The sequence below is a fragment of the Buceros rhinoceros genome, unplaced genomic scaffold (genome assembly GCF_000710305.1).
Source record: "Buceros rhinoceros silvestris isolate BGI_N320 unplaced genomic scaffold, ASM71030v1 scaffold2034, whole genome shotgun sequence".
In the NCBI taxonomy this organism is placed as follows: domain Eukaryota; kingdom Metazoa; phylum Chordata; class Aves; order Bucerotiformes; family Bucerotidae; genus Buceros; species Buceros rhinoceros.
The window spans coordinates 27,201-50,618 of NW_010408607.1; the positions used below are offsets into that span (position 1 = coordinate 27,201).

General features: G+C 39.5%; 1 protein-coding gene across 5 annotated transcripts in view; it reads right to left on the minus strand.

The window, feature by feature from the left end:
• ESRRG (estrogen-related receptor gamma) overlaps positions 1-23,418 on the minus strand; it is a 126,187-nt gene that overhangs the window by 25,266 nt on the left and 77,503 nt on the right. For 3 of the 5 annotated variants that reach the window (XM_010134907.1, XM_010134912.1, XM_010134911.1), the window contains one exon: positions 20,875-21,036. In XM_010134907.1, the coding sequence (XP_010133209.1) occupies positions 20,875-21,036 (162 nt within the window). Of the gene's footprint in view, positions 1-20,874; positions 21,060-21,842; positions 21,900-23,418 lie in introns of all 5 variants that reach the window. The other 2 variants (XM_010134910.1, XM_010134908.1) reach the window with 2 other exon arrangements.

Consider the following 23,418-nt stretch of genomic DNA (forward strand, 5'->3'; position numbering starts at 1 on the left):
ACGGAAGAGCTACGGTGTCGCCTGTGTATACACGCATTTGTACTGAGCAAACTCAGGGTATTCTAAAAGCCACCAAAATGAGTAAGGATCACCTGCTCGCTAACTTGTATTCTTTGCTTATTAAAGATTAAAAAAAAAAAAATTATAAAAAATCTGTCTTGCTAGAGGAAAAAGTAATAACGGAGTCACCCAGGTCAGATCAGAGAAGTATTTCCTGAAGCAGGAAACAGAGTCACAAAGTGCCACCGGTCAACAAAGATGCAACTGAAGCCAGGCGTGGGAATGCGTGACTCGGGTTCTTCCAGCACAACGCGGAGGAAGCCTGATACATGGACTTTCAAGGGCCAGTATCTGCTGATAACATGCTTTACTGAAACTGCACACATGGCGGGTAGTCACTGTACGTGGTGAGCTGATCTGTTCCTCGCAGTGTAACTGGAAGCACCATAAACATTCTTAACGAGGAAAAAACCCCACCAAACTCAAACCCACACTGAAAGGCTTAAGCACACGCAGTACATTAGAACATCTGAAACGCCAGACTGCGCAAACGCCGGTAGACTCTGGTTCCTGGACAGCATTTCGAATTGCCATCTTATGCTCTCATAAGTCACCAGAACTCAGAGAAGATCTCAGCTAAAGCATGGACTATAAAATTGAGAAAACTAGACACAGACAAAAAATCTGGCAGATCTTTTACCTCCTCAACTTCCTATCCACTTGACTCATCTTTAGCCAAATTAGTATCAACCTTGTGGATAAGCTCTGTAGCTTTCCATCTTTTTATCCTCCCAGTCACTCATATCAGTAGGATAAAAAGCAGATACAAATGTACTCAGCAGGAGCATTTTTCAGAGCAAAAACTTCAAGTAAGAAGCAAATGCAAAGATGTTATTTCTATTTCTATATCAGAGGCTGTAATACCAGTTTGCTACACAAGTCTAATAAAAAAAATGAGAATAATGAGAGAAACACATATACATCAGCCTACAATTTTTATTCTACAAAAGAGCTGCATGAATTTTTACTGGTTTGGGGCCAGTGTGCCAGAGAATGTATTCAGTATTCCATAATGTAAGATTACTGCTATGATTTTAATCAAGAACAGCAAAGAATTGCGTGCTGGTCAGAAAGTTAGGCTGTTAATTTCTGGTTTACTTCAAACTGCCTTGAATCAGAACTGGCTCAGGCATAGTGAGACAAAGTTTATTTATGCCAGATATGGATTTCTGCCAAGGGAAAGGGAATCAGCATTATATATTTTGTGAAAGACTTTCATTTCAGTATTTGGCTTAAAATGTTTTCCTTCTTCAAGTGATCTTTTTTTTTTTCATTTAATAAACAGTTACATGCAGCTTATGTATCAGTATAAAATGTTTTTAAGAGAAAACATGTTTTAGAGAACATGTAAAGGAGAGTTTTTCCTAAGTCTCAAAAAAAATCTAACTGCAATAAGGACTGTATCTGGACGTAGAGAAAATATCAGCTGTGAAAGACTTTCATTTCAGTATTTGGCTTAAAATGTTTTCCTTCTTCAAGTGATCTTTTTTTTTTTCATTTAATAAACAGTTACATGCAGCTTATGTATCAGTATAAAATGTTTTTAAGAGAAAACATGTTTTAGAGAACATGTAAAGGAGAGTTTTTCCTAAGTCTCAAAAAAAATCTAACTGCAATAAGACTGTATCTGGACGTAGAGAAAATATCAGCAGAAGTACAGACCAGAAAAAGAAGGGAAAGGGGGGTATAATTGTGTTTTTTCTTTCAAGATTCACCAAACGTGGCACAAATCTGTAGCTGCTATAATGCATGCCATGCTTTATACTGATTTTCTACACTTGGTATTCCCTAGCTGAATTGTTTCTGAAGTCTATGGTGATTTTTTTCCACAGCAAATCAGCAGTTTTTCAAGAGGTCTCTGTGCAACCCAGGAGTATGACATTTACTAATGTGTTGAGATTCAGGGATTCTCCTTTGTAGAAGCCAACACTAATAAGAAAGATATGGTTCAGTGTCCTGGGTATTCTTCCCAATTTTATTAATTAGATGGAAAGCTTCTCCCTCTGGAATACTGCAAGGTATTTATTAACACTTCAGCCCACAAACTAGAGTAAATTTACAGTAGTGGAGGTAATTGTTACATACACCAGCTCTTGTTATCAACTTGGCAGGGATAAGTAAAAAAAAAAAACCAAAACAAACTCAGAGATTTAGATTATGATCTTTTTCATGATATTTTAATTGTGTTCTTAATCTGGTAAACTAAAAACTATTGTACAATCTTATTCATATCACTGACAAGGAAGATCATATCCATTTGCCATAAAATGTATGAATGCTCCTCTCTCTTTTAATTATACAGAGAATTTAACAGTCATATTAAATATGGCCACAGAGTGTCTAAGACACAACTCTTTCACAGTTGTGCCATCTTACCCTCAGCGCCTTCACATTTTATTCCAAGCCTCCCATTTTTTAATGCACCAATAGCCTTGCCGAGCTGATCTTTAATACCACCACCTTTTTCCTCCTTCACGTTCAATATGACGAGCTACTCCCACCGCTGAGTCCAGCCCGCCGGTGATTGATAATGACCAGGCAGGCAGTCAATAATATCCCCGTTACTTATGTGCTTTACAAAAGCAGCAGTAGGTATAATCAGAGCTACTTCATGTAACCACATTTCTCTCAGCGTTGCTTTCAGCTTTCCCTTTCTTTGCATTCTTCTCCTGTCAGAGCCTCTTAGTCCTTCTGGGCAACAGTAGGTCAATTGAAACCACCGCCAGTGATGCCCCGTCCTTAATTGGTGCGCACTAATTTACCTACGTGGTTTTATTCACTATGGAGCTCTCGGTGCTCTGGCAAGCTTTACTTTGATTATGACACAAGAGTTGGGCTTTATCTTGCATTCCTCACCCTATGCTCTACATTCTTGCCACCACAAAGCGTTGGGCTCTACCATCTGGTACTTGGAGTCACTTGGCAGCAGTTTTAGAAAGCACACAAAAAGCATGGCCGTGCTTTGTGTGGATGTGCATTACAGAGGTCTGAAACAAAATTTTAATGTGCTAATACTGCTGGATCAGCTTTTCTCTGGCTGCTTCTTCTATGGTTTTCCTCATGGACTTTATCTGCTCTGCCAGTGATCTGAGAAGGAAAGAGGTGAGAATTTCCTCACGTGTTCTGTCAAAACATCATGTTTGCTGGGCTCTCAGGCAACGTTGGGTATCGAGGCCAAACCGGCACCAACTCAGTGATGTTTGTGCAAGAACATCAATAATGGCTCCAAAAGCTCTTTTGTAATATTTCACAGCTGCTGCAACAGGCTTTGTTACAGAGCTCCACTTGTAATATTCTCACTATGTATTTTTATTTTCATTCCTTCAGCACCAAAGTAACAATTGGATTAGTCAGGATCCCACTTGGTTATCCTGGCTGCACAGGGCATATGTCTTTTAGAGTTGGCACCTGCTAAATACACCCTTAGCAAACAGCTAACCAACTTACTAAAATCAGCAGTTTTCAGGAGTATATCATAGATGATGTCAGAGGCATAGATGAAGTGTGAGGTACATGTATTCAGGAAGAATAAGGAAAAGACAATTAGTCCCTCAAATCTACCACTGACTTTGTCCGTGATTCTGTCGGAGTCAATCTCTCTCAGTCCCACGGTCTTTTTGTGCAAGCTACTGATACATGTATTAACTCACAGCTTTGCTGTGCCATTTTGTTCATTTAATGTCTGAAAACAACAACAAATATTTGAATGAAGGTCTACAAAGTGTATTCAACAAAAGTGCGTGAAACGGATGAAGGGAATGAACTGGCCAAAATTCAGAAAAGGATGGATAAGCTCTATCCCAGAGTATATAAAAGAAATAAAGCAGTGATGCATTGTGCTCCTATCTTTCAGTCCTAGCATGCTGTGCATCATATTTAATGTTTTAAATCTATAGCTCTCAAAGGACTCCCAAAACTGGAGGTATGAACCAAGGTTTCACCATAAGGAAGTTAAATGATTTGCCCAAGGTCATATGGTAGGTCAGTGTCAGAGGCAAGAAAGGGACTTAGCCTTCGGCTTCTGGTGCTGGGCTCTCTCTATGGATTATGGCAGATCTTTATGTCTGGCTTGACCTAAAGCCGCCTTTGGCCAGTGAGTCCTCCTCACATCAAAAGGTTCTGAATCAAGCCCACATAATGAAACAGTTTTGTGTTTTCTCATACTTTGCCTGCTAGCCAGTAGTCAGAAAAAGACCAGAAGAACATGAAGAGGAAGTTTGAGAGGTACAACAGACTTTGAGATGGCTTCTGCTAAGGCGACCATTTGTTCTTTTCCCCGAGTATTTCTGTGCCCACAGAATGGATGCATTTTACATCGTATTAAGATGATCACAAAGTAAAACTTGGATCTTAACCATCTAGTGCCGACTTCATAACACAGAGAGGGTCAAGAGCACTACTGTTATAGAACTGCAAACAGACACTGATATACTGTATTTACGAAAACACGTAACATACATTTAATTAACTCTAGGTTGTGACACAGACTGACAATTCAAAACAGAAACTTCAAACCTATGCTTGACACCTTTTGAGTCATTTTGATCTCTTGGGAAATCAACATATTTAGGGCCAGATTTCTATACATCTGTATGTATTTTTTTTAATATTTGAAAAATGCATATTATTTACCCAATTGCCTGGAATGTCTATTGGAGAAATACATATTTATTTTTAAAAGCAATCCATATATTATTTACTCAGTGGATGAGAATGACTTCAAAAAACCGTTCTGCTCCATCAAATAAATACATATTTATAAATGGTTTTTAAAATGCATATTATTTACCCAATGGACTGTAATGGCTCTGCTAGTGCCATTACATGTAAATATGTAATTAGCCACATAATAAAAAATCCCTACAAAATTTCTCAGAAAAGCATTAAATGTGTCAATGTACAATACCTTTTCTATTGTTATTATTTTGTTTTTAAACAGCAAAGGCGATTACCCTATGCTAATGACTAAGGCTTTGCCATATTTTAAAATCCCGCTAGCTCTGCAGTTATACCGAACATACAGTTGAAATCCACATTTCTTTCTTTTAAAATTAGTATTTTAAAATCCTCATCTTGCAGTTGGTGCACCTGGCCTGACTCTCCCTTGCCAGCCCCGCGGAGGTCGACCAGACTCTGCACAAAGCACGGCTCCGCTCGCAGCAGCAGCGCTAGCTGAGCGCTCGCGTCAGGACGAGGAACCGACAGCACGTGCTACAATTTTGTGTAGTTCTCACGCAACGTCCCCCACACCGCTGGCCAATGCACCTGCAATGCTGCTGGACCATCTTGGCGAAGGCCTGCCGGTTTTGTACAGTGCCAAACTTTAGTGATTTATCTATCTTCACATGGTTTAGTTCCTGAGGAGCACTAAAGATCCCAAAAAATCCCTTTTTCTTGTGAAAGCGAGGGCAGGATTTGAGACATGTAACTTTATTACACAGCCCCATATGAGTTCATCTTTGAAAGGATGTCACTTAATATAAGCTGCCATCCCAAGCGTTTGGGAATTCGCTAAGAACAAGAATTCCTAGGCTTTGCCTACAAAAACAAATGCACGCTTTCAAAGAGGAGCGAATAGCACCATTTCTCGTAGTGCAGGTATGTGCCGGAGTAAGTGTCACGCATTAAGATGCAAATTTTATTCTCTGAGCTGAATACCAGGTGATTAATTCTGACGGCACAGAGATCCACTGGTACAGATGCTGCACCTGAGCAGTGTTTGTGTCTGTTCACGTTTGGAGCAGAGGTGCACCCCTAACACAGGTGTCACTTGCAAAGCTGTGCGACATCTCTGAGTTCCTGCAAACACTGACATAGGTAGGTTGGGTTGTATGTAGTTTGCCAATTTTTTCAATTAGACCCATTATTTGATTTGATGAGAAAGCAAATTAAACATACCATGGTAGTATGTAAATTGGTTAGACAGAACATAAGGTTCTGGTACGGAAGCTTCTTAGGCACATGGACTCTGCTTGCAGCTTCTATTCACCAAGTCTCTGGAGATTATGGAAAGAGGGGAGACTTCTGCAAGAGACCTAGGCAGCACTAGTCTAGCAAATGAGGTTTGAAACATCTAGGAATATGTGTAATATAAAGTCATCTTCAGAAGAAAGTACCAGGGAGTTCAAACTTTGTTAAGATAACAGAGCTAAAGGTGCTTAGTTGCTTCATTTTAAATCTGGAATAAACATCTTGTTTTCATGTAGCTGCTCTACCAGTTTGAGGACAAAAATAGTAAAAAATGGTAATGACATCTTTTGTTTCAAAAGCAAGAAGAAATATTGGTTAATTGATGGTACATTTTAAGTTATTTAAATCTCTGGTATGTGGAATCAACACTGTGTGCAGCTCACAAATATTTCTTTGTACTTATCCCTCACCCAAGAATGAGAGTTTTGATGCCAAGTGACCATGCAGCAGTTTACCTGTTCATGGCTGCAGAATCACCCTCCCCACCCTTTGCTCCCTAACATGACGGGAACCCCAAAGCAAGTGGGTGTGCTCAACAAGCAAGCTTCTTCCCTCATTTCCATATAATTCATTTACCAAATCAAATCAAATCAAACTGTTACTGCAATAATTATTTTCTCACGGAGGGGGCTAAAGGATCTCTCCAAAAGTCACTCCAAGGCACCTGAGGTTCAGCTTTTCAAAGCAAGTTACTGAAGCAAACAGAACTGACAGGACGCTGCAACAGCAGGTCCACCCAGGGCACACAGCTCACGGCAAGAAGTTTCTTAAGGTCAAATACAGTAAGCCCACTGTCTGGCTTTGGTGCGCTGGAAACCTACATAAGTCAGCACAAGCCTACAAAATCCTCTTTTCTTATTTCCGCATAGCCACTTGTGTCGTAGCAGACAGTATTTTGCGCTCTGTCTCCCTCTCCCCGTCGTGTCACTCGGCATTGTAAGAAGGTGCAGTAACATAATTCCCAACAGGTCCCAATCCCTGTTGAAATCAGCGGTCTGCCTGCAAGTCTGTTCTTTTAGGGTCTGCACCCGGTGCCATTAAAATGGTCTAAAATATCTGGATAAAAGCTATGCTGTTTAAGACAAGATTTGGGTCTCTTTTGCCACTCGTGCTGCCAGGATAAAAGCTTACGTCTTTTTCTCTCTTGAAAAGCATGTAAATTCTTGTATACAAATAGAGTCATTAATGGAAAGCAAGACATTGCAAATCAGACAACAGACATATCAATTAATCCCTGGGATGCACATGAGGCAATTGATTTTTCCAAATCCCAAATCAATTTTTAAAAAAAGAGGATAAAGAAAAACAACTTGAATTTCCACTTCTTTGAAAAGATGGGGATGGGAGGAGGAGGAGAGAGAGGGAAGCTGGTGTGCCAACCCTTCTCACCGCCTGTCTTCTGAAATGACTAAATGTGAGCTAACTTGCAAAAATTGTGAAGAATGTATTCTGTGTCAGTGGAAAAACTGAAGTTTCAGATTAAAATGCCTAAAAGGAAGAGAAAGAGAGAGGCAGAATGTGGCAACTCTTAGAAAACTTCTGGATTTCGACCTTATAGAGGCGCAAGGTGCCTGCAGTGGGAAAAAAGGGAAACGTTTCCTCTTTCTGTGCCCTTTTGTGCACTGATGGAAGTGATGTCCTCCCGCATTTCAAGTCCAAGTTTGGCGGAGGGAGTGGGAATGGGAATGTTGTTAAGGGAAGTAAAAAAAGCAATGTCCATTTGAAGCTTGTCTGTGAACTTTGCATGAACCGCCAGGAATAATGTAGTGTGATGACAAGCCAGTTATACCTTCCACTAAATTTGCTGTCTGGAATGAACTGAAATAGTGTTTGGTTTGTGTAATTACGTCCATCTATCTTTATATTCCAGCGGCATATCGCAAATTGAAAATACTAAAAATTGACTGTTGGTTCTGATATTTAATGATTGCCAAAGACAAGACGATGATTTATTGGTTACTTACCGATGTGACACATTTGCATCTTATTAGACGGAGATTACTATTCCTTAAAATGCGGACGAGGCCTGATCATGTCTGATGGATTGATTTGATTTGCAAATGTAATCAAACTAATAAGAGGAAAAAAATGAGCAATAATGCCTTGTTTTTCAACTGGCAATCACTCCCCTGCCAACAACGCTGATATCCCTGACTAAGCAGCCTTCACACAGTCTTCCTGTCTCCTCAAATAAACAAAGGGATGCAAAGAGCTTGATAAGAGGATAACGAGCCAAGTATGGATGTAACATGGAGCCCGTTACCTCAGCACTGTACAAATGTATCAATGGGAGGACCAGGATGGGACTTACTGTGCCTTCGATCCTTAAAAAGCAGTGAGCAAAAAGCCAAAGAGCAAAACTCAAAGATAAAAAAAGCCTTTACTGAGTGAAGGGAAAAAAACTTGACAAGAAAAGAAAAGCGGTTTTAATTTAGGGAACGCCAGGAGAGCACTCCTGATCAGTACAAAAGTTACAGAATAAATACCAGGAATTCCTCAGCCTGATGGGGTGTTAATTGGGTCTGCAATTTGGACAGTATGATTTGAGAAGCAGAAATCATTGTCTGTGGCCACAGCATCAGAGAACCTATTTCCAGAGGCATGCTGCATGGTATATTAAAATCCTCCCAAATACTAACACAGGCTTTCCGTAGATTTTTAACCACACCATATTGATAAAATAAACAGTCAAATAATATATTTCACAACAAACATTCTCTCATGCTGGCCAGATGCTGATGTTTCTGTGAGAGCTGAAATACGGTTCTAGATAAGAGCAGACTCTTATTCTGCTTACAGTAAATGACCCTAATTCTCTACAGTAGAATTCTCTTCCTTGTTAATAATAATAATAATAAAAAGCTTTAGGCAAGGAATTGTGCCAAGACCCCTTTCCCCATTTAAACAAAACTGGTAAGTGAAGCAGAATGCAAATAATAAAGCTCTGAGGTCCACATAGGTTTCAGATTGTGACCTGCATGGTTAGGGATTGATCCAAAACACAGTGAAATCAAGGCAAGTCTTTCTACTGGCCTAAATGGATTTTCAGAGAGCTTTATTAAAGAGGGAGGTTCGAGGGTGAACATTTACAGCTGAGAAAGTGATCCTACAAATATTTGGGAACACAGAGAACTCTGCACAATGGAAGTGTCTGTGTAAATAATGTGATTGTGCTACTTAAATATTTTCCAGACCAATTGCTAATTTGCTTCACTAAGGGATATTCGATAATGTGAAAAAAAAAAAGGCAAAACAAAAAAACCTTGCTTTAGGGAACAGCTATTACGAAGTGTCAGGTTAAAAACAAAGTTGAATATATAGCTCCAATTACCATGCTCAAAGACCTCAAAATATTCCCATAATTTAAAGTTTTACAGCTCATGTAATTTAAACTTATTTTAGCAGTGGAAAAGCATCCCAGTCAAATTCCAATTAAATAATTACATTTTGCCTACCTAAAATTCTCACTGCATTTTTAATTGGATAGGACACACTTCAGTGCTTCTCCTAAATTGTTTAGTGTGGCCACTCAGTGTATAAATAGCTACTGCCTTCTCACACAGAGACAGTACACTTGTCTGCGTAGCTGCCGATGGCCAGCTGCAGTTCACCTGTGTTGGCTGAGGCACTGGAACTCAGGAGACCCACGGCAGCCTGGGTTCCTATCTCCCGCTGTCAGAAGGGTTTTTAGGTGCGAGGTTTTTTTATCCAAGCAAGTTGTCTGAAAGATTGTATGATTTTCATTGATGCTGGCCAGCTGCAGTTACAACTACGCAAATATTCCGTCAGCATCCTCTTCTCTTGACTTTATCTCCTGAAATGCCCACCTAAGCCTCTTGTCAGACACTGCCCTCTGTAGGTTTATGATACTGATGGAATGATCCTGCACGGCTCTACCTGCACTCCCTGCCCACTGCCTTTCTGAAGCACCCCGTTTCCCAGTGGCCTTTTGATTACAGAGACCATGGTGGCTTCATACGTGAGGATTATCGTACACAGCAAGGGACTCATCATCATTGAAGCGCCTGGCGCAATCTGGTCGTCACTGTGAACTCCAAATTTGTGTTGAATGTATTAGGGAAAGTGTTCAGCACAAGTCATTAATGGTGACTGGAAAATGTTCAGTAACTCGAAACACAAAGACACTCTTCAAAGTAGACTCCTAGTAATTTCACTGAGTGCAGCTCACCTGGAATTCACAAAGCGTGAACCTGTAGCTGAAGATTCACTGGCATCTAAGTAACGTGCTCCTGCGCAACAGTTTTCTGTTATAGCAGTTACAGCAGTTAGAACTGTTATCTCTGGGAAGCTTCAAAGTAGTAAAAAGCGAAGAACAGATCACAGAGTAGAGTGGCTTTCTGCAAGAGACCGGTATGGGGAAGGACTCAAAATCCTTCTCACTGCAAGTGCAGTTAATTAAAGACACGAGGGTCACAGTAACTTCCATACTGCAGCAGATACAGCTTGAATTTAGCAAGTTTGGAATCTAATGCCTGTTCATTAAGGCAGGCACGATGTTATAGCATAGTTATATGAAAATATCTGGCTAGAAATATACCCTGGAACCTGCTAATGTCATGATGTATTTATGGCAACAAGTGCAGCTTCTTCTTTGAACGAACACATGAGCCGCAGCCATTACGTGCTGAACTCTTCCCCCTAATCTTTCCCACAGCTAGATGCACATGAACTGCAGATTCGCCCCAGCTTCTCCGCCACCCTCATCACAACTCTTTGCCATAGTGTTCTCACGTGTAATATGTCAGGACCCGGTAAGTTAGCTGACTCTACTTTTCAAGTGCCAATTCCACTGAACTTGAAGCCTTCTGTCTCTGTAGCTGGATCTCATTTCAATATTTGATTTCACCTCAACTGTTGATGTAGCTGATTGAAACTGAAGGTGCACAACATGACAGACAAAAACATCTTGGGGAGAAGGTTCAGAGCTATACTGTGAAATTTCCACTTGTCTATAACAGAACAAGTGCTTCAGGAGTTTGGGGTGGAAGATCCCTTGGGCAGACCAACGTACTGTCAGAGAACTTTATAGAACATATTTTCAAATGAAAGGAAGGTGCTATGCTTTTTTTATCACATGGAAAATTACTCAAATATTCCTGCCTGCTACATGGTATTAAACTTGGAGACAATAAATTAAAATAACATGGAAAACAGACTTAGAAGTTACAGCTAAGTAAGTGTTCCATCTAAGTAATTAAATACAGGTAGAATCTGACACTTGCAGATACTGATCTGTATTCTTTGGATTCTGTGTCTCCTGTGTTTCTTGGGATTCGTTCTCCACACAGATACGTGTATATATATGCGTGTGTGCATAATCTGAGTATTGCACAATAAAAAAGCTTACCAGCAGTGAAGAACACGTTCATAAAGCTCTAGTACGCTCCAGCTGATGCAGGAGGCTGTAACTGCAGACTCATTTTTAAAAAATGCGGATTCTGTTATAAGGCTGGATCAAGCCTTGCCATTACAACCCAGGTGCTCCCCTGCTATCCCTGTACATATATAACCAGGCCCAGGTCACCATGTGCCCTGCCAGAAACGTGCTGACTGGCTAAGGGGGCCTTGTAATTCAGGTAATTAATCCTATTCTAATGTAGGTTAAGCAGGTGTGAAGCCGAAGAAACACTCATCCAGAGAGAAAGTAGAGGCATCCTCAGAATTATAGTATTTAACTGGTCTCAGCTGACTTTAGGAAACTAGACCATCCTGTACCGCTGACCCAGTCGTACAGGTGGAGACCTGTCTGCTCTAAATCCAGTCTGAGTAGCTGCCTCCCTCTCCCCTCCTCCCTCCTCCCATCCTGGATTTACAGTATCAACACATATGACTGAAAAGCTGCTCTTTTTTTCCCCCACCCAGAGCAAAGTAAATATATTTCGTTGGAGGCTAAGTTAGGTAAGTCACCTGTTTAGTTTAACATGGACTGAATGGTTACCATAAGCTCCATGTTGCTCTGATTCTACTATTGAATTCCCAGCATCTGCTATGATACTTTCACAGGCCAATTTAAATGACGTCACCTTGATGATCTTATTTCTACAAAGCCTTCAGAAATTGTAAAACTGACCAAAAAAAAAAAATTATTTGTTTGGATGTTCTTTGAATTCTGAATCTGGCTGAAAAAAAGCCTTAGTTTTCTAGAGGGGAGGAGTTCTGTAAATACGGAAGTGAACATAAATGACATCATTCGGTAGCATTTGCCTCTTCTGCAAATTCCTTATCTAAGGAATAATGTCAACATGTGCTCCAACTTTCCTACCATGTTTCCCAGCAAGACATCTTGCTGTCGTGCATTACTTATAAGAAGTTGGCTGTCCTTGAGATATCAACTGCACAGTTAGGGGAGGTTTGGGAAAGGACACCCCCTCATAGACTATTTCAGAAGTTCAAATTCTTTCTTAACTGGCAGTCTTCTAATATGGTGGGCAGTTGAACTAAAATACAGGGGGAGGGGGTGGAATGACTTTAAGGAGATAACCTGCCTGAAAATCTAACGTGCCCAGCTATCTATCTCCTGTACGGCACTCCAGATGCTGTCCCACCCGCAAAAGCCTGTTATTGCTGAAGTCTCAGATTCAGCTTGCTTACCAAAAAAAAGAAAAAAAGAGAATGGAGACTGCAGTAAAATTATAAAGGTTGGATACATTTAGACTTCCTGCCCTCTGGTAATAAGATTAATTCCTTGTTGGCTCAGAAGGAAAACTGTTACCGAGCCATCTGCAATTTACACAGACCTAATCTAGTAAACCCGTTTGTCACACAAGAAGGGGGTACAAAGGTGAGTATTGTTGTCCTCTAAGTGGAAATACTTGCTTAAAGCTCAATTCTGCACAGTGCTGTGGAGTCCTGAGGGGGCGAGTACAGAGAGGGGACAAAGAGAACCCTTGGCTCCCACGGATACACTGACTGCTGATGGGGTTTATCCCTTCGGGGCCAGATCCTTAAACAACAGAGGCTGGCACAGCGCGTTTGACTTTACACCCGTGACAACTGATCCTACCCAAGGCTCTTGGTCTGTCTCTATAGATTAACCGGGCAAACTACCATATGTATTTTCTTTTACAAATTCTTGTTGTAATGCTTCATCGCTGAATAAGAGCATTTCCTATGGTTCTGTTTTGCATCTTATTATCGCTGCCCTCCCCCCGCCCCCCCAAAATACCCCAGATGCTAATGGATTAATGGAATGGATTAATATTTCTTTTCCATTTTTTCTCTGCTTTATTCTATTCAGCATCACACCCAAACACTTTAAAATATGAAACGGCATATTTCTGGCCTTCTGGTACTTCAGCAATACTGTGTTTGCAAGTAAGGAAGCAGGCTGTGTAAGTCAGTCTACAAGTCATCCAGGGTAATAGAACACTCTTGATTTTTCCTAGAAGAATAATAGAGAACGGCTGCTACACCTTTTCATACTCCTGCATTTAAGAATCAAGTAATAGCCATTTTTGTTTACAGAAAGAAAATGAAAAGCGCTGGCATTCATTACTGTTGATTTGATCTCTTTTTATTAATCATTTCTTATTTTTAAAGGGTCACAGGAGTGAACAACATAATGCAATGGTAGGAAGATATTTACCAATTTAGCGCCTCATTATAAAACTACTCAGAAACCTCTTTGTCTCTCGTTTAACATAATAATTATTAGTGGCAACAAAAGTGGATCCCACACTTGCACCATGATTAGCAAGTGATGAATTTGGGTTGAATATATTGCATTTTGCTAAATAAACCTTATTATATCCCAAATCCTCAGTCTAAAAAACATCTAATTTTAAGAAAATAATTTCCACTCCTGTTTAAATGCGTGTTTCCAAATTAACCAGTGATATTCTATAGAAAACTGCCTCTTTTATGCTTGAAGTCTCCAGCTGCCACACAATTTATATCTCTTTCCTCCCCTCTTTGTTTTTCAGCCATTTTCCCTGAATGTCAAAGTCAATTTAGTGCATTTCACTTTGCTGAATAAATCAGAGGCGAAATCCTTGCTAAAAGTGAAAATTTGATTTGCTAAAAGGAGCTTAGGGCAACTATTAATCAATATATCCAGAGTGTCAAAGCTAAGGCCATGATAGACATGCATTCATTTGGAGATTGGTTGAGGCAGATAAAGGGGGACACTAGGAAAAAAAAATAAGTGCAACAGCCAGACAGTGTAGCGTGTATGTTGGGGGCATGGGTGGAGGAAGAGGACTGTTTCGAACACAAAAAAAAGAGACAGTCACTCGGAAGGGGCAAGAACTTGTGTATGAATAAAAGGTGAACTTAATAAAGACATAAAGTCACTGGTTCATTCTAATCTTGAGAGAAGAGGATTTTAATGAAGGCTTTTTTTTTAAAGTAAAACATAAGAATTGAGCCAAGTTCTTTTGTTACCTGTAAACTCCATTTTTTTGTTTTGTTTTGCTTTTGGTGGTAATTACTCTTAAACAAGCTTTTTCAACAATAGAAAGGGATTTTAGAGTCAAAACTAGCAAGAGTTCCAGATGTTTAAGAGTCTTTCTGCACATTTATTTTATATTCGTGTATAATTTGCAGGTGATGAGATGTTTATTAGCCTGGGATTATATTCTTTTTTTCTCTCAGTTAATTCAGTGCTAGTAAAAATGCCAGAAGTGGCCATCCTGGAAACTAAAGTGCTCTTTTTACCCCAGGACATCTAAGTCTAGCAGTACTGGAAACCTCCTCACCTCTCCATTGCTGTCTCCCAGTTCTGCACCGGAACCAGTCTTCCCTGATTAGTGGGCACACAGTGTGTGCATCTCTGCTTGCACACAAAGCCTATTCGTTTGTACTGAAACTGGCTGAAATTTTGCCACCGACTTTATTAACAGATCCATCCAGAATTGTCTGACATCACATCTCAGGTGCTTATATCAAACAATTTTAAAATAAACAAGCAGACCTTTCCGTAACTACCTTTCACCACACTGCAGGTCCCTGTTTTGTTCTGAAAATGCTAAGAGACTGTGGACATGTTTATTCACACATGATCCTGGAAATCCTACCTCCTCCTCCCTGCCTTGCAAAACCACTTAAACCTTCTCTGTGACACTATTTTCAAAAAATGAGAAAAAATAAAAAAAATGTTACCATTCCTCGCACTTTGAATGACAAGATAGATGAACTGCTGACATTTTAGACACACTGTTGTTCCATTCTCCTCAGCGAAGCTTGAATCAACATGGTGATCTAACCACTGGCAGTGTTGGGTGGTGCATCCATGCTAATACTCAAAAATAAAACCAGCACTCAACTGCTGATTTCCCATATTGTATAATTTAGTGACAGAGGTCAAGGAAGTGAGTTGTTTTTGAAAAACCTTTTGGCTGGAATTTCCACCTGTAAGGCCCAGGGAATGGTCTGCCTCAGATCACGTACGTCATACAAGTTGTGAGCTCAAGAACACTTCCATCACAGGAAGAGCACGTCTGATTTCCATAATTAGCGCATGTTGGTAGAAGGAGTTAAAAGAAGAGCAGATAGCGGGCTTTTGATAAACAGAAGGCAAAAAGAACTTGCAAAGTGCCCAAGATAGCACATTGATAAAGGGCAGGATATCCTGGTTCCCCAGGAGGCTCAAGTTATTATCACTACAGACCTCTTTGCACGAAACAGCTCATACTCCATTCCATGTAACATGAGCAGTAAACACATTTACATGTCCACCTGTCTGTGGAGTGACAGGCACCCTGTGACAGCGGGCTCTGAGATAGCTGCTGGAGTCCTCACGTTGTCTGAAATGGTCCTGGATTGAGCTGGCAGCACAAGAGACTAGAGAGGGCCTCAATGTCAGCAAACAACTTCACAGCAGCAAGCAGTATGGTAAGGACCTACAGGAAGACAACTACTCCCCCAGCAGAACTGAGATTCTGCACTAGCTGTCCCAACAACAATTCAGAGAAGGATTTGGGCATAAACAGGGTGCTGGCTATAGCTATAATGTAAGGAGTCACACACACTTCTTCAAAGTCCTACCAATGTCAATACTACCATGCAGTACCGTTCAGCATTTTTGCTCTGTCATATAAACACATGCTGCATATCCACTAAGATGCAGGTACCTGAACAACTACCTGCACGACAACAGGTACTCTACAGATACCTCACTCCCATCTGCATGGATGTATCGTATGTGGATGCTCTCACACCTTCTTGAACATTAGCTTTCCAAAAGCGATTATGGTCAACTTTTCCTCTGTACTTTTACCTACATGGGGTGGTATTTCTCAAACAGATGATGAGAAAAGGGCATTTCAGAAATGACAACTTGGCAGCAAATCACGTCTTGTTCAGTATTAGAATGTTAAACTACATCCCTGAGAGCTGCTTTGGAAAGGAAAGCTTAAATATCGAACTCCGCAAGGAGTATGCCAGAACAATAATGTTTCATAAAACATTAGCACTAAAATGTTCAAAACATCCTTGGATTTGCTCCATCAAAATCATACCCCCCAATCCCCCCCCCTTTTTTTTAATACTAGCACCAGCAGCAGTTATCAATTTCTAACTCTTCCCTTTCTTGAGCACGGTTGCTGCTAGCAAAACAGTGACACAGCTGAAGACAAGCAGGCTTATTTTGCTAAATAATGTAACTAGTTATTTTTGATGTATTAGTCTGATTTACTGTTTCCAAACAGATTTTTCATTTTAAGTGCAAAAAGTTGATTTCTATGGTCTGGTTGATGTTTTTTCATGCATGCAAATTTTTTAGAGAACATTTTGTCTTTAGCTTCCTGTTATGCACATTTTTAAGAGCTTAATGTTTCCTGCCTCCACTTAATATGAAAGAACATTGCACATTTTTGTTGAATGTCAATGAGATAGTTACATTACAGAAATAGTGCCTAAATGACTCTGATACTGTGACTAGGTACCGGCAGAATTCCAGCCCATACTGGAAAATAGTTTAATTAATATCACACCACCAATATGAAACGGAATCTCCCCAAAATACAACGCAAAGGGCAGGAAACTCAGTCACCGGTAAAGATTGAATTAAGCAGGGCTCTCTTATTTAAAAGGTAAATAAAATAAAACAGAAGAGTCTTGCAGAGGCTTCATAAATATATTTACAATTTATTTAGGTCAGTGAATAGGGGTTTTGTCTCATCAGGCAGGAGACGAAGCAGCATCAGCCTCTCCCTAAGCACCTTCAGTATTTTACTAACAAAGTTACAGTACACCGGAATATTTTAATCTGACACAAAGAACAACAATAGATCTGACTGCTGGGCTGATAATCTTCTTATCACACCCTGTGAAACCTAGCTCTAATATTTGACTGAGCCTCCATTACTCGGCAACACATTCTAAAAAGGCCAACAATGGAGAGAGAATGAAGTGGAGTGTGGAAGTACCTCCATATCTACATAAAAGAGATTAGAGGCGACAGCGTTCCATTTTACAGCTCAATCATATTGTGTTAGCATGCGCTTATCCGAGCGCGGATGAAATTGAAAGAGAAATAAAAAAGAGTCAGGCAGATAGGAACCAGAAAAGCGAGGCATGAGCAATTTCCAAGGATATAAAAGGATGCTAATGGCGGGGCCCTGTCATTCTTAAAAAGGGCTATTAGGGCACCATCATCTGTTCTTGTGCCCTTACGCTCCTCTAACTAAAGTCAAGCATTTCCTAATGCCATTGTGATCTTTTTCTTCTTCAGATAAGACATGGTCATGTTTCATAACAACACACTTTCCATTTATTTGATTTATAAATGCAAGGAGACTAATTCTATTTACTGATAAAGGCTTTCTATATATATTTTTCTTTCAATATTTCCTTTTGTAGATGGCATAGACTTTTTGTTCAGTAAAAGCAACTATTGAAATGTTTCCAATTGCACAAAACTACTAATGATTTTATGAACGCATCTGAACTTTGCATAATTTTAAAACATTTTTTAGTCTATGACTGCAATGGGAAATGGTCAGCCAGGGCAGCACGCATACTGCATTGTTACTTTTACAGATAATCTCATTAAAAGACTTGGTTAGAACAGCAAAAACATTATCCTGGTTTCTTCGGCAAAGACAAATTTTAGTTTGAATTGCAGTGCTTTACATGTGAGATCTTTATTAGTTATTAAGCACCTGATATATAAGGGCCTTTAATTATACTGAACCTTTAGAAATCACTATAGTAAAGAAAGATTTGCTGATTGCTGTTGTGCTGTGCTAGGCACAAATTCACTACTGGTATAATTAATCGATTCCAAGAGATTTACACCAAGGATTTACTTAGTCCACTAAGCTGCGCTGAACTTTTTTATGCAATTTGCACCCTTTTTCTAACTCATCCTTTTTCCAATTCTGTTATGTTTCTGCCTACAGTAACATTTTTTAGCTTCGAGAACAGTCAGATAGCACCAATTCAGAGTCTTCTACCAGTTGTTTTGCACCAGATGTTAGCTGAGCGTAGGCAGTCCAAGCTCAGTAGTACTCCATCGTTCAAAACCAAGCTACAAAAGCTCATCACATTTGCCCTTTAGCACGTCAAGCCCTTCTGCATTTTCACTCTTGTGATCAAATGCCAGACAACGAGCACAGATTTTACCACTGCCCTCTGCTACCAGAAGGCTTATAAAAAAAGATTGTCTTTATTTCCTGTTTTTTTTTTTTTTTTTTTTTTTTTTTTTTTTTTTTTTTTTTTTTTTTTCTCTTCTCATTCCTAAACAGAATGAGGTGAGTAAACTTAGCTAGTGTGGCTTTACCACAGCAGGTGCGTTTTTGAGTTTACCTTGTAATAAAAGGCTGCTTCATGGCAGAAATATTCCTCAACTGGTTCAGATCAGAGACTTTAAATTCTTAAGGCCAATTTGCAGCATCCAATACCTTTTCCATGATAACCAGCGTCATCATTTTAAAGGTTGTTCAGTCTCTTCCCTCTGCTCTTCCTCTCCCTCCAGCCAGATCAAAGCTACACAGCAAATCTACAGATCAAACTGACAAAAGTTCCCCTGCAACTACTATAAAGCATGACTGACTTCTTTGAGAGCTGCTCTGTTTTGGTTAAGGTAATCTAGGTATCTTCTGAAGATGAAACTGAAACTCACCTATTTAACTCATTTTGACTTAATTTGGGGTGCTTTATTAGCAACCAGTGTAAGACAAAGTAGCCAGTATAATATAGAGTGATGTTTAAATTAGTTTACAATTTGCTTGGGCTCATCTAGAACTGCTCTGAACAAAGCCATTCAGAAATGTCAGCTGTGTTCCTAACCACTGTAACAAATTGTTGCCTGAACGCTGCACACCTAATGACTTCAAATTAGCTTCACTGCGATATTGCCTGACAGTTCGTTACGACTGTTAGCAACATAGCTGGCGTATCATGACCAATAAATTGGTTTCAGTGTGGGCTGGGAAAGGGACTTCCATCAATTTGATTAAAGAAATTACTGTAGCATTCAAAGCATAAAGACAAACTAGTTTAAGGAGACAGAAATAAGTTAACTGTACCAGAAAAACATTGCTTGTGATACAAAAGCTTGTTTATACACCATTTGTGGCACAGAGAACGACTAAATTTCAACTGTGTCCTATACCAGCTATTTTAGAGCCTGTAGGTTGTTGTCTCTCATCTGAAGTAATGCTCCATAAAGGTACAAATTATTTTATTACTGTTCTTCGATAGTGTTTATATTTATCGGAGATGACCCAGAAGCACACACCACAAGAACAGAGACATTGTGCTGGTTAGCACAAGAGAAATAAAAAACAGGAAGGCTATGTCTTTCTATTTCTTTTGATATTGGAAATAAAATATATTTAATTTTGATAAACAAACAACTGACTGCATTATTTATTCTGCTATTAAGGTATCCCAAAATCACATCTAAAATGAGGATGATGTATTACTCAGAGGAATTAAAGGTTATCCATTCTCATGCTCAGTAAGGCTTTGCTATCAAAATTAGAAAACTAACGAGCTGATGAAAACACATCGACATGCTCATTTATCTGCTGGACTAGAAAAATACCTTAAGAAACAAGAAAAAAAAAAAGCTGACCTTTTTTGTGTGCCTTTACTGTTTGTGAAAGGTGACAGAACCCTGGAGACTCTCTCTAACTTGGTCTGCTAGCTCACAGAGCAAGCACAAATAACTCAGCATTGGGGGAAATAAAATAGACCTGAAATGTTATCTGAAGAAATCACTAATCTTCTGAGAAACTGCTTTGATGACCCCCACTTTTCTGGCTAATGACAGTGCTAGTCAGCTTTTACAGTACCCACACATCTCTGTGATGTAGACCGCAGTCATTTCATGTGGACCAAGGAACTACTAAGCTGCAAGAAAGGACCTTTTGGTACAATTCATTTCTTTCTACTGAACTGCTGGTACAACTCAGTTCTCACACTGATTCATTCAATGAAGAGAACAATTCCTCTGTGCTATGACAAAATATAGCTGAATTTCTGCACCTCCTGAGGTCAGTATAAGACAGCGCTGCATTTATGTAATGCAGAAACCAGACTTACATTCGACTACTGCTGAATCAGGTGAGTTCGGAGGAGAGGACTTAACACCACCCTTCATACTAGGCTAATGCTCTGGATAACAAGGTAAGTTTATCTTATTAAAAGTAATACAAGAAAAAAAAGTCATTCACTGAGCAGCATGTAAAACTTATTAACACAGATTTCCAAGGTAAGATATTTCATCAGCTAACCTATGTCCTATATGAACAATCTGGAGCCTTAGGAAAGCTTTATGCACTGTAGTGAGAGAACAAACAATATATTTTACCAGAACAGGGTAACCCATGTCATCATTTCTGTATTTCATCCGCGTGCAATAACTACTGTGAGTACCTGGAATATGCTTAGCCCATCCAATGATGACCACCAGTTCTCTGTCCGCCAGGTCACAAAGAGTGGTAAGTGCTTTGATGTCACTGTCTGGAACAGTGGGGTCAGGCATAGCATAGATCTTCTCTGGTTCAGCCACCAGCAAATGGGAGACAATCTTGTTATCTGTAAAAAAGGTCCAGAACAGTTCAAAATCACCAGTAGCATCATTCTATTCTTCAAGCAGATGGCTCGTATTTCAAAATGCACAAGAACTTGTCTTAGGATACTGGACCTAATTAAACCTTACTGTAACTTCACTGGCTTCTACAAGCAGTAACAGCACAAACAGATCTGATCCATTAACAATGTTCATCAAGTGTATGTTCTTAACATAGAAAATTTAACAGAAAGTGGAAATACATGATCACCCCCTAATAATGGAACATGAACTTTGTAGAAAAATATTCATGCATTGTATGTATTTTGGACTCTCCAAACAGGAAAGCTTTGCCTTCCTCTAATTACCTGCACCCCCCGTCCCCGTCTCCAAAGGCAGGTATGTTGTTTGAGCAAAGAAATACCACAAGCAATTAGTCCTCAAAATCTGCAACTTCTGCCAACAATTCTGACTCCTATTCTTCATGTTAGATATCACTGCTAAACTGTTGAAACAAAACTGATCTCAGGACTTTCTCGGTGCTCGTTATCCCATACATCCTATCTTACGGGTATCCTGCCTGTTGAAATACTAAGAATGACTCTGTACTCCTCGGGGTCTATGCTGTGAGAAAAGCAGGGTGTTGTCTTACATTCGCTTTTCAGTGAAACGCACGAATTTAGAATCATGTATAAAATTAGCCTCTTGAAGTACAAAAATAGACTAATGATCTCTTCTCACTTTCAGCCAGGAATGGCTATTAAAATCGATGAGAATAAAGAGAGCAAAACTAAAGAAAGTATCAATAGATGCAGACTCTATCTCAGAAAACTGGTTTTGTGCAAGGAATGATACTTTATCATACTCACACACGGGTTATTTTTATCTATATAGCATTTTCATTCTGTGTTTAATATTCACTTTTTCATCCAGATGACTCGTGGTATCTATTTGGAATAATCAATTAAGTTATAAGGAAAAGCAAGGAGAAAAAAAGAGTAGAAGAGCCTGGAAGATTTACAACACAGTGTTGCTATGCTATGTTCTATAAGTAGGATAAACATAAAATGAGCATTGTATCCATGTGAAGGCACAATGGAAATACCTTATTTCTATGCAGGAGCCTGATTTGTTACTTCGAGAAGGTAGAACTGAGCAATGGGAACAGGACTAATGCATTAAGCCTCCTAAAAGAGGACACATTACTGTACTTCCCAATATATTTACATTTTACTGCTCATGGCAGGTACATCTCATGACCTCAAATGCACCACCAGAATTTAAAGCCCAAATGGCACCCTTTAGTGAATTTACATGAATGTGTTTTCTTCGTTAGGATAAAGAGTTACGGGGCTTGATATAAATGGGATTCCACTGCGAGAAGGTGCAAAGTATTTTCTGACTGCAGAGAAACTTGCCTGAATTAGCACATTTTCCTCTTTCTGCATGTAAGTCACAGGATGGATCACAGTGTCCTCCTGCGGGGGAGATGCAGCGGAAGTTGATGGGGACTTGCCCAGGCATGTCAGAGAAGCTCCTGACCAGCCCATGACAAATTTCCATAAAATACTCACTGGATTCAGATTTCTGACACTTTACTGCACTTTTGTGACACAGACTCCTCGATTCTGATCTACTGTCTCTACAATTTTTGCCTTATGCCCAGTAGGTGTGTCAGACGTTGCGATGTATATTAGCCGTTCATAAAGTAAGCGGAAGATCCCACTGGAAACCATCCCATCAAACACATTTTGTTACAAGGGAATGTATTCATGCATTATAGAAATTATAGGAAATATGCCAACTGAGTAATTCTTGATCTAAATATCCCGATTATCAAACTGATTAATAAGAAATGCTATTTTTATTTAACAGACAGCATTTTTAACTTATATTGGCAAATAGCCTTTGCACACAGGGTCTGCTTTTATTTTTTAAACAGTCTTTTCAAATCTTGTGTAATTTCACAGAGAAAAAAACAATCTTTAAAATGAGAAAAGAGAACATTGCTTTTTCCCAAATTCCAATATTTTTACATGTATTGAAAAGTAGGATAAATAAATTAGAGTTTCTTAACATCAAAACATATGAAGGTGAGGACTTCAACTTCGTGGGTTTTTAACCAGTGACAAATAAATGAAGAAGCACTCAACATCCCCAATTCTGTTCCTTTTCCCTGCAAACAGAAGATATGGCAAAGACCCTCTTTCATTTTTTTTAAATTAGGTTCCTCACTAATGGCTTTTTGTAAGTGATTCAGGAATATTGTATATTTTGACTCAGGATTTGCAAAAACTTGAATTCTTTTTATTTTTGCAATCAACAAGATCTAGAGTCCACGGTGAAGCTGGAAAATACAACAGAGACCAGAAGCAGGTGTAGAAAAGATCCTCCAAACATCTGTTCTT